The sequence below is a fragment of the Phalaenopsis equestris genome, unplaced genomic scaffold (genome assembly GCF_001263595.1).
Source record: "Phalaenopsis equestris unplaced genomic scaffold, ASM126359v1 Scaffold000648, whole genome shotgun sequence".
Taxonomy (NCBI): Eukaryota; Viridiplantae; Streptophyta; class Magnoliopsida; order Asparagales; family Orchidaceae; genus Phalaenopsis; species Phalaenopsis equestris.
In genome coordinates, this window is record NW_018165088.1 from 180696 (window position 1) to 198888 (window position 18193).

Consider the following 18193-nt stretch of genomic DNA (forward strand, 5'->3'; position numbering starts at 1 on the left):
AAAATAAGAAATGACACAATATATATTTATATATATAGTATTATAAGAACACTACGAAAACAAGGTCATTGCAAATACAATTTAGTGATCAAGTTCAGAGAAGTTCATAAAAAGAACCTACACATGTTCATGAAAATTACCATAATTTCTTAAAGATCAAAGCATCCTTTTAAAAATTACATCCATCAACTATCAATAATTTACAAGCATTCTGTCATACTCTTATATTTTCTTGAAGCACCGCGTAGCCTTAGCACACAAAAATGGCAAAGCCTTACTCGCCACTCACTATTACAAGAGGATAGTTAAGAAAATAAAATTTTGGAAAGGCAAGAAGTGAGAGTACGAGAAAATAACTTTGTTACTAAGAAAAAGCTTTAAAAGATTAGGACTAATACTCCACTTGTTGACCAAATGAGGGAGTTCCTTCATCAATTTATAGTCCAGGGACAACCCTCCAATAAAAATCTAGAACCCATCTCTCAAAAACACTCTAGAACACTATGTATCATCTCTAAAAAAATCATAATAATCATGAACTATCCTAAATTATTCATAAGACACGACTGCATGAATCTAGATACTTTTTACAACTTTACACTAGTCCAAAATATCCATAATATTATAGCGAGATCCAGACTATTCATGTAGTATCGAGAAGGCTCCAGAGAATTTCAAAATCTTGTAGATTTTTGTAACATCCAAAATCTTACAGTGCCTTCCCGAGCCTTCCGTATGAATCTAGACTTGTGCAGAACCTTATGGAACTTTCTAAAACACAATGAATATTTCGAAATGATTCCAAAAGATATTGACAATGCTTGTCAAGTCAAAACCAAGAAAACTTGGTTAACCTTATTGATCATTAGCAAGGTATAACATTCTCCTCCATCTATGTTTGTAATGCCCTCATAGCGCCTTTTGTAAGTGAAATTCTAGATCTCAATCTTGTAGTGCCACTGGTCATTCTTAGACTTCCAAGTAACTCCTAAGTCAAATAGTATCTTCCATCTGGTTCCATCTGCCACTTGGTTTCATTCATTCGTGGACTAGTGATTAATAAGTCTGGTTTTCGGCTTAGCTGCTTTACTACCATACTCACCCCCTCTTGGTGATCCTCAAGCAACTTCATTGAGGAGACATCTTTGTGTTCTTTGAAGACTACTATTATCCCATTTGGCATGTCCTTTTCAATCTTTGGCTCCTCATCAACCACATTAAGAAGAGTCATGTGATAATATTGCCTCTTTGGATGCCTGCCTTAAGCTTAATTTGACATTCCTTATAAAACCTTCCTCAAATTCCAGTGTTGACAGTCTATGAATAGTCCTCTTCTGTGTAGCTCTGCTACCATCCTCAGCTTTTGTCCTTTCTTGATAACTTGTGTGCAATGATTATATAAAGCTTATCTTCAAGGGTTGTCTCCTACCTAACGAGGACCTCTGCTTAGTTCCTTACTCCTTTCCATAGTGAAGTTTGTTGAGACATTGTTCACATGTATCTATTTCTCCTACGCATAGCTCTAGCCCCCATGAAAAATTGTTATCTCCCCGAGCATTATTCGATCCCTCAAAGGTTTTATGCTTTGGCGCCTCAATGTGCCTAACCTTTTTAGTCGACTAATGAATTTAGTCACTAATGTGTGCTTGCATAAGGCCACATCCCCATGCATGCATTTAAAGTGTAAGCACCCCACATTTCCAATTCAAGGGCTTGACACATTTTGTTGAGTTCCCCATGAACTCTTCATGCATCTTCACCATCTTATCAATCAAAGACATCTCTGGTTGGAGCATAACTTTCCTTATTGCAAAATGGATGGTGGAATCTTCCAACTCTAGGATTTCACGATGTCGACTAAAGCATATCATTCACAACCTCCTACACTAGAGAGAGGCGTGAATCAAGGTTAAAGATCATGTCATTAGACTTCCTCCTCAGCATTGATATCGCAAGATCACATTACTCCTCATGACTTTGATCTCATGGAAAAAAACTCCATGTCAAAAATTTTGAATGCTATAACTTGATCTGCCGCTTTTTACAATGTCTAAACAAAGCTTTCAATACCACTTAACTCGGAAATCGACTAGGCTCTAATAGCACTTGTCATACACAAGCAATGTGCAGTCTTAGCACAAGTAAATTGCCAAGCCATGCTTATCACTCACTCTCACAAGAGGCAAGAGAGAAATGAGATTGTGGAAAGGCAAGAATGAGAGTTGGATAAAAGAAATTTTTTTACTAAGAAAGAGTTTTTACAAGATTAGGATTCACTCTCCACTTGTTGACCAAATTTCTTTCTCTATTTATAGTCCAAGGAAGCCCTCCACACTACTCTAGAACTCACCTTCCAAAAACGCTCTAGAACACTATGAAGTATCTCAAGAAAGCTATGTAATAATCATGACCAATTCTAGAGTAATTTTAAAAAACTTCTACATCACTCTACACTACTAATAAACATTCATAATATTCTAGAGAGGTCTGGAGACTTAATGATTATTCATAAAGTATCCAGAACGTTTCAAAGAATTTTACATAATTGTATAAACTTATAGATTATTCTTGTAACTTATAAAATCTTCCAAAGTTTTCCATATGAATCTAGACTAGTATAGAACCTTCTAAAACCTTCTAGAACACTGTGATTCTAGTTTGAGATAATTCTAGAAGATCTTGTCAATGCTTTGCCTGTCACAACCCAAAGAGTTCGGTTAACCTCATTAATGAATAGCATGGTTGACAATTGGCTCTCGTGCGATTTTTAATTTCAATAGAACAAAATACATAATTGCAAATCATGTGTATGAATTGCGCAAGTTTAGATCAAATCATACAACAGAGAAGAATAACTTTTCAACTTGCCCGAAAATTACTTCAACATCTTTAGTGCTATGTACATGTAGAGGATGTAAATGATATCTATAAATAACATTTTAGCCATGATAGTACATCAAAAAAACAATTTAGTATGAGATAGCATTCATATGTCAAGAAGAGTCATCAGTCACTTCTTTACCACTTTAAACACTAGGACTTTTTAACTGACAGAGTAATGCTACAAGGTCAAAACATCAACTATTGCAGATTGATTTAATTTAAAACCAATGAAAAGAAAACCACATCATTGGAGATATTTTCCACTTGAGTGAAATGGAATAGTCTTAGCGATAAGCTTTGCAACAACAATATGAACCATCAATATCATTCCTTGCAAGGACAATGCTTGGTTTTTAACTTAATTCAATAATTCCAAGCAATGGTTATAACAAGGATTCCATCTATCCTCTTCAAGATGTGTCAAATCGGGATCACAAATCATGTTCTGAAATTGAACTGACCCGAAACAGCTTAACCCAAATATTAAATAAATCAGAGTACAACCCAAATCTAACTCACCTTCAACCTGATTGACCCAAACCCGACCCACAAACCATATATATATAACAAATATTCAAGTCAAATTTGGATCGATTTTGGGTTGTTGGGTTAAATTCGATTTGGTTGGGTGTCTGCAAATTAAGTTTTTAGTCAATTTTGGGTTAGTGGGTTAACTTAAACCCGACCTAACAAATTAAATGTATTGAGATTTTTTATCTAAACCAGATCCAAAATATAATCTGGTCAACTCGAACGAAGATTTTTTAAAGTGGGGTTCAAGCCAAGTTGGCGTGTCGGGTCAATTTTTGACAGCCCTACCCTCTTCTATCAAAATACTCTTCATAAGATTGGGTATGTTTCCAATCTATTTAACATGATAGTAACAAATTGATAAACCGTTCATTATAAAAGAATGTAACCAATATATGTGGCTACAACCAATATAGAGTTTGGAGAGAGGTTGGTATATGTTAATACTACCCTTCCATTGCAAAGAGGAATTTTTATTGCTACCAATGAACACCAAGTCATAATGAATCATCTTCAGATTATCATTCTTCTAAAAGGCTTCATCCACACATTTTTCTACTATAAATTTTTCACATTTGCTTTATAATTTTTACAGTTCTTTTTTAGTAATTCCTTAGCAAGTAATTTTCTAAAAAATTGAACAGACAATTGATCTACATAATAGAGAATAAGAACATAAAATTTTTCAAGTTTTAATTTCCACAATAAATGAATGGGAAATAATATTTGAGCTTGAGTTTTACAGACCTTGATAGACACTCCAAAATTCGACCAGCTCAAACGTGATAACAAAAAAATAATTAGGGTACATGATGCACAAGTTATGCTAGAAACATGCCGCACAAGCCGAAAATCACTCAAATATTGATTGATTAGCAAAATAAGCTATGTCCAAGAGCATATTAAATCGACTAGAATTTAGAAAAGTTATTGAGAATATAGAAGAGAGATGGTTCATTAAAATGCAAGAAGTTCAGATATTAATATGGTCTGTTTCTAGAAATGTAGAGAAATTCGAGGGGCTTTTAAGAACATGGAGCATCTTTAAGAATTTCATGTTTAAATTCAATGTTCAACGGAAATAATTTCGTGGAGATTCCATGGCTTTTGTAAAGGGTTATTGGAGAAAGGAGGAGAAAAACATTCAAAGTGGTACTATTGTTAATGTGAAACGTAATCTTTTGGTTGCTGTTTACAGAACAATTAAACCTTTTATTAACTTTATTATTCTATAAAGAGATAAGGAAATGGGGTTTCTCTTAGTATTTGAGGAAAAATGTTTCTTTAAATTTATAAAAATGATACAGACCTGTAAACATGTTCCTCACTCAAAAGATGCTCTAGGAATAAAGTAAATATATAAATAGGGATTATAGTATTTCTAATAAATCAAGTATAAATTAGATAAATGAGAAATCATCATCATCATTATCCAATATTCCTTAAGTGCTTTTTGCTCAATTTCCTGAGCATGAGCATAAGGTCGGCATGGAATTTTAATATATCAAAATCTTTTAATACAAATATGAGAGAATAATAAGTTGTATAAAAAAGAAAAAAATTTCATCTTTAAATAATTAGAATTTTTTAATTCCTCAAAGCACAATGAGGTAAAAAATTCTAACGTTTATGAAAATGAGAGGAGGAATGAAAGGAGCATTAAAGGTTTTAAATCCTCAAAGCTCAAAAAGGTCTGAAATCCTAACATCAGTAGAAATGAGGAAAGGGAGGGAGGATAATTAAAGAAGCTTTAGTTATAAAAGATCATTAAAAAGGTCCTTCATAAAAAGAATGCAACAAAATGTCCTTATCAAATCAGCTAAATGAAATGAAAATCCAAAATAAGAAATGACACACATTTAACATTAAGAAATACAACATGATAATAATAGAAGTAAAAGTCACGATCAAGTATTATAAGATTTGGAGTCAAACAAATATCAATTCCACGGGCAACTAGAACTCAATCCTAAAGAGTTGAATTGTTTTAGGAACAAAAAAATTAGCGACCCTTTATTGGTTTGTTTAGCTTGTGAAATCCATCACGTGAAAAATCTTCCATGTAAAAGAGAAGGGAAATTCATCGCAAGGTAGAGATAACAAATAGAGTCCATCAAATGTGAATCCATCTAGAGGTGATAGAAGAAACAGAGGGACTGATCCATATGTAAAAATATCAACATTAATTTTTCCACAAAGATCCACCCACAAATCACTTTTAATCAAATCTAGATGAACTTTGGAAGCATAAAGATATTCATGCAAAGTACAATTGAACTAATATTATTGTTTTCATATTTGATAGACTTCTTTTCAACTAAGCTCATGGTTGATAAGGGAAGGTCAACAAATGTTGGGCCAACTAAGTTGAGTGGATCAAACTTAGCATGGCTCAATTGGGATTCATCGATCGAGTTGGATTGGTCAAGTTAAGTAGGTTAAGTTAGATCCAAGTCAACTAAATTGAGCTAACCAAAATTATGTTGGATTTGATTCAATTGGATCATGTAAGATAGCGAGACTGTTCTAGACTTAGTTTTATTACACGAGAGGTTAATTGGATAAACATAATATGTTTTGGTTTCTTAAAATAAAATAAAATAAAGCTCATATACACGGTCTCATTCATACTGTTTCATAAATAATATCTCTTCCAAGGACTAGTAAATTAAATAGATTAACAATTAGGGTAGCATAGCTAAAAAAGACCTATAGCGGCTTGAAGGTCAAATGAATGCAAAGACAACTTTCAGTTCAACATTGGAGAAGATAGAAGTTGATCGAAAGCGCTGTCGGTGGTAAGGTGTTCACACACTTCAAGCTGTAAATTAGTTCAACTATTTCTTTGCCATGTCTTTGTCTTAATAAAAAATTTTTACCCTCTCAAAAAGAGGTCATTCTCTCTCAATCTCTACTGACAGCAAAAAAAAGTGGCTGCCTTGAAATACATGGAAGATAGAAGAGAGTCCTACAATGTTCATAACTAGGAGATGCATGAAAAAAGAAGTGTTATAACAACGATAAGAAGTATTCCAGTTATCTTAAGCTTAAAATTTGGGCTTCAAATTCAATTAAGGCGATGGTTTCATAAACTATAGGTTTTTAGTTGTGGTTTGAACTCAAATGAATATTTGTTGCTAGAGAAAAAAGCTAAATTCAATTGTATTAGAATGGTTATAAGCTTCATAATTTGAGGAGGAAATTGAGGAGAGTAGGTCGAAGAGAGATGGGAATGCAAGAGAGAAACGGGGAAAGAATGCAATGATTCATAAACTTTGACAAAAGGCGTAACCAGATAAATGAAAAGAATGCAATGATTCATAAATTCAGCAGTTGAGCATAAGACCCAAATCAACTCAATGAAAATACTTTTTTGCACTAAAGCCCACATCTAAACTTTCTCATCAACTTACTCGCTTTCTCAGACCAAAGTTTTTTTTTAATATAAGTTCTCTTAATGCTAGGGCATCACCCATAAGCAATGTGTCATGATCATACCAAATTATGTGAGAAGTACATAAGAATTTACTAGAATATCATCCATGGATAATGTGCATTTACATAATATTAGGGACTATTTGGGATTAGGTTTTGATTTGAATTAAAAGTTGTTTGGGTATGACAGTTATTTTTTAAGAACACCACAATGTTAGGGAAAAAAGAGAAGGGATAGGTCTAAAGAAACATAAATAGAAGCTAAAAATGATCTGCAAATATAAGTCTAAACCTCAAGCAACATTTAGCAAAACTAAATAAAAAAATGAGTATTCCTAAAGCTGAACCTTAATAGTTGGGATAAAGCAACTGATGATTAATGATTAGATGGTGCTGAGTAAGTCAACACAATGATATTGCATCAACCTTGTTAGGATAATGTAACACAACGTTATTATTTTGCACGCTGCCTGCAATTTGGACATGCATATGAATAGGGCATAAAAGCGGTGGCAATCATCATAAACTAACCATGCATAATATGCTTTAAGATAAAAAAAATTGAAAATGTGCGATAAAATTGTAGATGGTTCTATTTAGCATGCGGATGTAATTTCGCTCCGAAATGGTGTTTGGGAAATGGATTTGGCAAGGAAATGATTGTGAATAACATGGGAATAAGAAAATGGGAGTTCGGAAACATTTGGAAGAGTGGAGACATTCAGCCACAACCCAGCTGGAAAACAATGAGTCAAACAATGAAACAACAATGAGGATCCACCATTTGCTTCTGAGCAAAATACAACGCTTCCAACAGAAAAAGAATAAACACTCTAGAGAGCAAAAAACAAAAAAAAAATCTCCAAGACACAAAAACAAAAACTAAAATCCTGAAAATTGAAGAAAATAGCACATAAATAGGCTTCTAATAAAAATAAACCTAACTAGAAATAATGAAATAGGAAATAGGCCATAAATGGCATGAAATCTCGTTGAATTTGACACTAAGACAAACTTACTTGGTGTGGTCTTCAAGTGATTGTAGTAACTCTAACCGCGATATCCACTCGGGATTATAGCGAGATTCGTGATTCCACATAATCCCACGAAATCAGTTCACGCATCATTCTCCAGGTCTATGAAAGGCTTATTCTTCTTCTCTGGAAATACTCAGATCCCATTGTCTAATATTATTTCTTACAAAATACCTGCAAAGATTTCCAAAGTAGTGGTTCACCACTTCTATCCGACCACCTGCCTGAGGCTGCACCGTTAAACTAAACTGAAACATAGCATTTAATTTACTCCATAGGGTCTTCTAGAAAAAGCTCAAAAATTTTGCTTCTCTATCTGAAGTTATAACAAGCTAGACCTCCCTCAGCAATGACAACTTAAGAGGTGTATCTCTCAAAATTCTGAAAAACCACTTAGCAGGGGTCGCCCTGTGACTAGTATTGGCTCCTCGAGCTCATTACTATTGGACAACCAATGTTAGTCCTACTAATGCTCCTCTCAAGACCTGCAAAAATGATAGTTTGTGGCATCACATACTCAAACTCTTATATAAACGCTCATTATTTTGACTCTTTCAAAAGAAATAGCGCAATGTGTTTTTGCCATATTTGGTGAAAGAATATGTGTTCTTATAGCCATCATGAAATGTGCAACATTCGTAAAGTCAATGACAGTTTAATAAAATGTAATAAGTATTCTTAAGTATTACGTCACACCAGACATTCTCTTAGAACTTGTTTCCAATGAAAAATCTATTAGGCAACTCCTATCAACTGCAATCATATTCCCTTTCTTCAATCATGACAAAAAATATGTTTGGGTGTACTGTGTTTTCAGATTTAACTTGTCAACCATTTGGGTAGACACCATATTCTCACAATTATTTGTCTATGACTAGAGTGCACATATTTTTCTTGACAGTGCAACGAGTATGAAAGATATTATAGCAAAACTACTTTTTCTATCTTATAGCTTGAAAGACTCATCGAATCACTAACATATGTCCCTTATTGGCTAGAAGCCGATACTTCTCTGTGACATTCTCATTCTCTCATGTGTCATTATCCATTTTTTCAACTAATCGGGAAAGAGATCACCCTCATGGTTTAGAAATCAAACATAATATGCTCAAAGTTGTGACATTTAAAGCACCTCTCTAGCAAGGACAGATTTGGGTGTGCTAGTGGTCTCCAACTTTTCTCCACACTAAACCGATTTTTCCTGGGGAGGGGCCACCTTGTGTGCTCCAACAGTTTTATTCTTACTGTCTGAGCCTGGGGTTGAATTTTGTCTGTAAGGTATGGCGGTCACGTAGTGACGTTTCACCACTTTCAGAGCTAGGGTATGTACATCGAGTAAAAACCAATACGGCTTCAGTCACACCACATTACTGATAAATAGCTTCAATCCTCCAAGATATCTTGTTAATGTATGCTCCTTTGGTTCCACCAACTAACATTTTAACCTGTGCTGATTCAATTCAATTATAAACTCCTCCCTAACATAGGTTATGTTGTTTTATGAACATGTCCTGTCGGTAATGTGGGAAAAGATACTTAAGTTGGATATTCCTTTTCATCTTATATCATCTGGCCATCTCAATATTCCATTCCCTCTGTCCAAAATGTTTTAAGTTCTCCCATTATAAAGAAACATTCTTCCTGAGCTTGATGGTTATCAATTTAACTCTTTTGTCGCGGGAAACAACTTTGTACTCAAATATTTATTCCACTGTTTGAATTCACTCAATAAATTTATCTGAATTCAAACATCCGTCAAAATTTAGCAAGTCAATCTTCACTCCAAAATCACCCTCTACTCCTATACCCAATGTCGAATCAACGAAACATCTACTCTTCATCACTCGAGGCTTTTTGGTGGAAAAAGTTTTCTTCACCTCCTTCATATGTGTAATCACTCTTGTTGCTATGTGTAATTCCCCATGTTATCTTTTTTTAAAATCAGAGTCTCCATGGCAATTAGAGGATTTCATACTGCATGTCTTACATAGTAGATTTTTGAATACCTCATTGAGTGTTTTTCCAGGACAGCATGATGTCTCATTCTTCAAATTAAATTTTCGGCTGAAAGAGAAATGGTTTGAGGTGAGTTTAGGATCAGGGGGCTAGGTGGGTAATGTAGAGATAATATTTTTAGTGAGGATATTAAGTTATGTTGAGCGGAATATTGGTTTGAGAGGAAAAGATGACAAATCCCTAAACATTTAGGATTTTTTCGTGCCCTGATATCAAATGACACCAATCTAGGACTCTTAAAAAGTGTTAAGGAAGTAAATTTTGTGAGAGGTGGTTGTGGAATGATAAAGGAATGAGTCTATGGGAGGTTGACGGCATTTGGAAGGGGAGTGGACCCATTCGGCGGCTGTCCAACTACAAAACATCAGGTCTAATGGTGAAATAGCGAGATACAGATGACGAAGAGGATTTAACACTTCTTCTCGAGCAATATACAAACACACCACTTGCAAAAGAAAGATGATACAACACTCCAAAGAGTAGTAAATAGAGAATAAAGTCTCCTAAACACAAAAACAATAACTAAAGTCTCAAAATAGAAACAAATAACACATAAAATAGGCTCTTAATAGAAAATAACTAATTAGAAATAAAGAAATAGGAAATAAATAAAAAATAATAAAAAATCTCACTGAATTTGGCAATGGAATTCCCAGGATCCTTGTAACTCCTGACTCTGCATTATCTACTCGGGATTATAGTGGGATCCATACCGTGTCATGTATTCTATAAATAGTTGGTGACTGCTAAAACACCCAATGCCACATTATTCAAGTAGTACAATGACCACAAATTCCCACTGCACTAATAAACTGCAATATACGTACCACTGACTTAAGAAGAATGAATCCATAACGAAGAATAATAAAGCCATTCACATATAGTTGCTGACAACAGTTATTTCTCAAGCATATTCCTTGATTCAAAAAACAAAAGAAATCTGATAAACAAAGACTAAATGCTGTATTTTATGCTTGCAGTTATCGATGACTATAAACAAATATAATCTATATATACACCATCTTGATATGTGCATTAATTGTTCATTTGCAGATTGTAAATTGGACAAAGAGATGCATGTGCAAAAAGCTTTAAATAAGAGTTAGAACATATATAAATCATTAAATATGGACTTGAACTCAAACCAGGGAAAAAATGACATAATAAAACGTTGAATTGTGAATAAGAATCTCATGATAGATATTTTTATCTAATTTTACGATGCTGAATATCTGGATCCTTTTACTAATAAGTTAAAAGCAGAAATCAAGCAACTAAATCAACAACACTCCCATTATAATAATGTAGGCATCTTGAGTATCAAACCTTCACTGGTAGGTTGTCATTGTAGGGATTCCTCAAATGATGGGTCTTATTGAAAGACAATTCACACAGCTGAAAAAAAAAAGTCAGGAGGTCATTTTCAAAATTAGAAACATGATGCCAAATACCACAGAAAATATGAACAATGCAAAAAAAAGCAAGTCAACATATATAATCTAATTGAACTTGCAGGATATGGTAAGAAAAAGTCAAAATAGGGCATTAGTTAACATTAATTTCCACAGCTCTATACTGACCAGAGCAGAGGATAACCAGAATCAGGGGCATATCAAAGTCAAACAAGATGAGCAATCCATAGGTATGGTCCGAAGAGCATGCTGACTTTTTCAAATGTACCTTGACTTTCCAAGTGCATCTTATCTAAAGTCGGTTCAATGTAAGCTAAGGGAAATTATATAATGAATTGGCTTTCAAAGTTATAGATAACATCAATATAGCAAAACTTCGTGGGAGAAGTTCATGAAAATTTTCGGTTCACCCATTTCTTTTTTGCTGTTGTAGTGGGAGCAGGAAAAAGCATAATATGTTGATTAGCTCAGGGAGAGCTAATTTAGTCCTAATAGATAGATAGGGGGAGTTGGATGTTTAATATCCTACTAAATGCCCAAGGTGGTGTCTCAATCCTGTGTCCCAAAAAGTTTGTGCATGCAGACTCATGGATGCTAATCTCCAAAGCAAGCACGACGCCCTTGATAGCCATGGATTTAGCCATTAGCATAGGAATGCATATCAAGGAGATATGGAATTTCCAAGACTCAGGTTGGCGACTGCAAAACACAAAATCAATTTCTAACAATGCCTACTTGAGACCATAAGCAGTGGAATTTTATACACTTCGGGTCCAATAACAATCAATCCACCATGGGAATTTCAAAAATCTACCACGCTTTATAGCCAAATTCTACAACAAAATAAAAAATAGCTTCAAAAAATGTAAATGTTTCTTAAATGAGTATTCAAGGTTTCTCTTCTGCTAAAAGGCATTTTTTTGTGGCTTTTACTTTTTATTAGCCCTCTTTCTCTAACATGTAGTAGTAAATTAGTCTTTTTCATCTGACAATTATTAGAAATTAAGCAAAGTTAGAATTATAATTGCTGCATCATTCCTAATTATTTTGTATACAGAACTCATATCCTATTACAATTTTTTAAAATGTTCCCACTTGAAACTACACTAAAACTAAATATTCTATGGGGGATGAACTTCAAAGTAAAACTACACCTAGAACTCTTACAATAATAATAAATAACAACAACAAGCCTTTATCCCGCTGAGTGAAGTCCCCTAGTACCCTCTACTGCAAAAAAAAAAGGAACTATATAAAGATAAATTATCTTTCCTTTTTTGAAGAAATATGTAATTGTGCCTCAAGTGAATGATTTGGTAATGTGAGTGTGTCGGTCAACCTCATTAATGAAATAGTGAAGATTTCAGTAGGAACGCGATATGCAAACTGAGAACAAGGACAATTCAAATTGTTAGATGATTCAAATTTTAGCACTTCGTGATTGAAAGATAAAGATACTTCCCAATAGTTAAGATAAAACCTATGATGAATGATGAATTGTGAATCATCATCATGACACAGTTGAACAGCAAATAGGGTAGAGAAATTCATTAAATAAAAGGTAGATTAACAAGTTTCCATGACGCCGAACTCATTCAGCATGTGTGGGCCATGAAAAGAAGCTACCAAATAAGAAAGAAGGATCAATTACATGTTGGTTCCTAAAATTTAGATCTAATTACTGATTCACCAGGATTTGAATTCTAGCATGAATATAAAGAAGTATGTGGATACTACGGAACATGAGATTTCGCATTTGGTTTGAATCACAATTTAAAATTGCAAAATTTAGGACAAGCCTTGAGGTGCATCTCAATACAATTCATCCCCAAAAAGAATTGAGGCGCATGCCTCCAGATATTCAATAAAGCATGCCTTGCCCCATTATATTTGAGATGAGCGCTCTTAGGTTTTTTTTTTCTTTTTCTTTTTTTAATATTCTACTAAACCAGCCCACCCCACTAATGCCCGGCCCTCACCCCCTTCTCCCCTCTCACAACGCCTCCTAGCCTCCTAACTGGCAGCCCCTACAGCCACATGTTGCTTATGCTATCGTCACCGCTTGTAGCTTCCGCCACCGCCGCCACCTACTAGTTGACCACCTCTTACCATGCATGATCGCTACCCTCATCCGCAATTTACCCTCAAACATACACAAATCATTCCTAGTGTTATAGCCGCCACTGCTTACTGTTTCCTCCACCATCGCTACATTCCTCCGTTGCCACTTTTTACACATAATCTCCCCTCTCACACATATACTAGTCATCTCTAGTGTCATTGCCACAACCATCTTGTCCCCTCCCCCGCCGCTAACATATTATTGCCACCCCCGCCCCCGCACTTCTCCCCGCCCCCGCCTTCTCTTACCAAGTTTTCTTCTTCAACAAGGATCTCTAATTTCTCCACAATCACTAAACCTTTTTTAATTTGTTTTAAATATTTGCACGTTTATCAATTTTTTAAATTTTTTTTAAATAAAAAGCTTCCATCTAATGTTTTGTTAGAAATGATGGGAGGCAAAAAGGAATCCACAATGGGTCATAGAAGCAATCTCCTCTGGAGCAATAGTGTGCAAGTAGACATTAAGGCAACAATAAGACATGTGAAGCGCAATTGCCGCTAGAGCTATAAATGAACTAATGCACAAGATGAACAACTCAAACTAGGCCCCATTAATTCTCAATCAAGTTTATTCAAATTAGTAAATAAATAGGTTAGAATTTTTTTAAAAAAACTGAAAGTTAAATAAATCAAACTTTAAAAACAATCAAACTAGTTCATTTATGTTCACAAAGAAACTTATTTTTTTGTTCAACACATAACTTGTCAAATGCTACATAGTAAGATTAATGATAGCTCATATCATTTATAATTTATTATTTAAATAAAATTTGATTATGTAAAACCATTTAATTATATAATTAATAATAACATATAATAATTTAAGGAAATTTGCTTTCATACCACATTATGTTTACATATTTGCATATCAGGCACCAAAAGTTTGATATTTATATTTATAACACATTAGAGTAATAAACCTATGCATGAAAATGTGTATTTAACATATAAAAGACTGTGATATAGTATTTTTTATGTGATTTTATAAATTTGAGTCATATGCATGTACATATGACTCTTTAGGAGCTAGGTATGTAAATACATAAGAATTGTGGTATGTATGTAAATGCCCCTATAATTTAATATCAATACGTAATATAATTGAACACAATTTTTCTCATTTCTTTATTTCAGTGACCTAATTTATTTTTACTTATTTAAATTATTTATTTACACAAAGTTTACTTAAAAGGTATATATTATCTTATTTAATTACTATAATCTAGTAAGACAATAATTCAAAATTTATTTGATTGGTTATTTAGATTTGTAAAATTATTTGTTGATAACTTTATATTAAAAGTCAAGTACATACTCAATTTTTTACTATTTTGTTAACTTATTGAAGTGCTCATTTAAATAATATAAAAAAGCCAAGTATATTTATTATAAATTTAGCAAGTATGAATATACATGTGAAAGTTCAACTCAAGCAAGAGCCAAACAAAAACAACTTATAATATAAGCTAATTCGTAATATACACAGTTTGCGTTGGCTCAATTACAACACTAATTATTGTGAGAATGTAGTCAAATGAGTTATAAGCATGAAAGAAAACTACTATGTTAGCAGTTACTATAGGGAGATCACGGTCATGAAGACGAAAAACTACAGCTCAAAAGATGTTCTCAAAGCATGCTCAAAAAATGTTCCTAAAGCATGCAAAACAGGCACACAGATGTGTCGGCATGAATATTGAGAGATATTTCAATAAAAATATCATTCCATTCAATGTGGCAACTTCCCTTCTTACTTCAATATGATCCACTCCATAAGCGCTAGTGATTGAGGCTTGAAACCCCTAAGCATATATGATGGGTAAGAATGTTGAAAAATGAGTTGAGTAATACATAGAAGGCATAGAGAATAATAAAAGGACTTGGGAGTCAAAGTGAAGTAACAATTATGTCTAATGGGTGATCTGATATCAATAATTAAACTTTGATTAACACTTTAATTAATAATCCTATGACGTTATTTTCGTGATAAATGTAGATGAATCTATTCAGTTGAAAGGTGCAAATTATGTTTGTGGACAGTTTTATAAAATGGTAGAGGAGACTAAAAAGCATTTGATGGTCCAGGTTGTGACAAATAATGTCAAAGCTTATAGAGCGGCTGGGATTTGGGAATAACTTGATAAAGAATTGAAAAACATCTATATTAGACACCTTGTGCTACAAACTGCATATACATGATTTTAAAAAAGCTTGGCAACTTATTCTAGCATTAAAATGCACTTGACCAAATCAAAAAAGATTAATAAATCCATTTACAATTTTTCTGGATATTGCCTTTGAAAAAAAAAATTTCTAAAAAAGAACCCGCTATGCCACAACAAGATTTGTTACATCTTATTTGACTCCACAAAGCATGTTGAAAGCTAGACAACTAATGGAGGCAGTGATTACTTCTACTCAAGAGCTTTAGTTATGCGTGGGAAAAAAAAGTAGAGAAGTAAAGAGTCAAAAATTTTATTTTAAGTGAAATATTTTGTTCAAGTATTGAATATGCAATAACAATTATAAGACCAGTAATTTAAATTTTGAGGACAGTGGATATAGAGAAAAAGCCAGTCGCAAGCTTTTGCTTACAATGCAATGGATAAGGCCAAGAAATTAATAGAGCATAAATTAAGAGAAGATTTAGGATAATTGATGACAGATATGAGTTTTAGCTCCCCCGTCATCTACTTGTTGCTAGATATCTCTTTAACCCTCAAATACTGAATAAAGTATATCAATCCTAAGATAAGTTGGGGCAAGTCCAGTAAGGTAATAGCCATAACTTTGGAGGAGATGAGGCCAGTTATAGGGAGATTTGGGATCATCAATGAAACTGGGAGTTTCAGTTCCACAGTCATTTGCATATTGCTAGATATTTTCTTAACCCTAAAATACCGAAAACAAGTCTACCAATCCTAGGATCAAGGTAGAGTTATACCATTACATAAATGGCTTCACCATTGACCCAACTCAGAAAGTAACTGTTGATATTGTTTCATTTATCTGTAGCAAACTAAAGATACTGTTACAAAATATTTTCAAATAATATTTAATATTTAATGATTTCATTGAAATAAAATATGATACTCCAAATTCTAAATGTTTAAGTTCTAACTATATTATTTCCTTTGTCTGAATATTTGATCCAATAACTGACGACACTCTAGAGCTACAGGGTTCTGTTGCTAAGGTATTTGCTATGAAGATATTGGAATATACATGTTAGCTATCTGGATATGATAGCAACTTGATCACATTTAACCAAATTCACACAAAAAAGGAAATTATCTGACAAACGTAAGTATGCACTCCTTAGTGTACATTATGCAGACAATAATCTAAAAAAAAATGAAGAAAAAAGGGTTTGTAAGATGATGAGAATGTCCTCCTATATGAAAACATGTCATCAGATGATAAATAATTTATATATGATGACAATGAGGTCACACCATATGAGTTTCAATAAGAAGATTTGAATGTTGATTTCTTCTATAAAGATGGAAATAAAACTAGTATATCTAGCACGAAAAAAACAAAAGATAAAAAAGGTATCTATTGAATTTAAGTTTTTAAAGTTGACTTAAAATTTAATTAATTTAGTTATTTTTTATTAATACTGTCATTGTCAGTCCCAAGTCCGGATATGAAAAGTGAAGGGTTGCGTTAGGTAGTCGACAACCAGCGTAAAAACTTGTCAAAAAAATCATGACATTAATCCTTTTGATCATTGTGTAAGTGATAAGACATCTCCTGAAAGCGACGCATTGTATGGTTTGAATATAGTGAAAAGTGTGCAAGGGTCGCTACACCGGCGCCCAGCTGTAGTGTCAAATAAGCAAATATTTTCATATTACGGACGAATGCAGGTAAAAAAGCTAATCCATGAAACTAATATTAGGATAAGATCTTAGAATAAAGATATTCATACTGATAAATTAATAGAATTAGTTGATATTATGATTCATGGAAAGATAAATAGCTTACGTGTTCAAGAAACTAAATGGGTTGGAGAAAAGACTATGGAGATTGATAACTTAGGTTTTAAACTTTGGTATTCAAGTAAGAGTTGCACTAAAAATGGGGTACGTGTAATTATGGATGAGAGCTTAAAAGCTAATGTTGTAAAAATTAATAAAGTTGGAGATAGAATTATAGCTCTTAAGATTATAAGATTATTGTTGATACTAAGCTAAGATTTTTAATATTAGAAGTGCTTATGCTCCTCAAGTAGGTTTAGATATAGGTTCTAAAGATAAATTCTGGAATGACTTAGAATGTCTAATACAAATGATATCTCCTGAAGAATGATTTTTTATTAGAGGAGATTTAAATGGACATATCGGTAGAGTGGTAGAAGATTTTTGAAATATTCATAGTGGCTACGGTTTTGGAGTGATTTTGCTTTAGCACATTGCTTTAGCATATGATTTTGTTATTGATAATATTTTATTTAAGAAAAGAGTTGAGCATATTATTAATTATAAGAATGGAGCTAATAAAACACAAATTGATTATTTTCTTATAAGAAGAAGAGATCGTCGAAAATATAAAAATTGTAAGGTCATTCCAAGTGAGGATTTAAGTACTCAACATCGATTGTTAATTCTAGAATTTAAGATGAAGAGTTGTAAAATAAAGAATACTAGGAATTCTTGTAGGAGAATTAGATGGGGGTACCTAGAAGAAACAAATAAAATTATTTTTATGAGTAAAATTCAAGATTTCAAAATTTGGGATGTTCATGAAGAAGCA

The 18193-nt window shown here is 33.2% G+C and overlaps 1 protein-coding gene across 1 annotated transcript in view; it reads right to left on the bottom strand.

The window, feature by feature from the left end:
- The window catches only part of LOC110030070 (zinc finger CCCH domain-containing protein 45), a 38575-nt gene that overhangs the window by 8681 nt on the left and 11701 nt on the right, over nucleotides 1–18193 (bottom strand). Inside the window, exon 5 of the mRNA XM_020732617.1 lies at nucleotides 11226–11294. Coding sequence (XP_020588276.1) covers nucleotides 11226–11294 — 69 coding nt within the window. The remainder of the gene's footprint in view (nucleotides 1–11225; nucleotides 11295–18193) is intronic.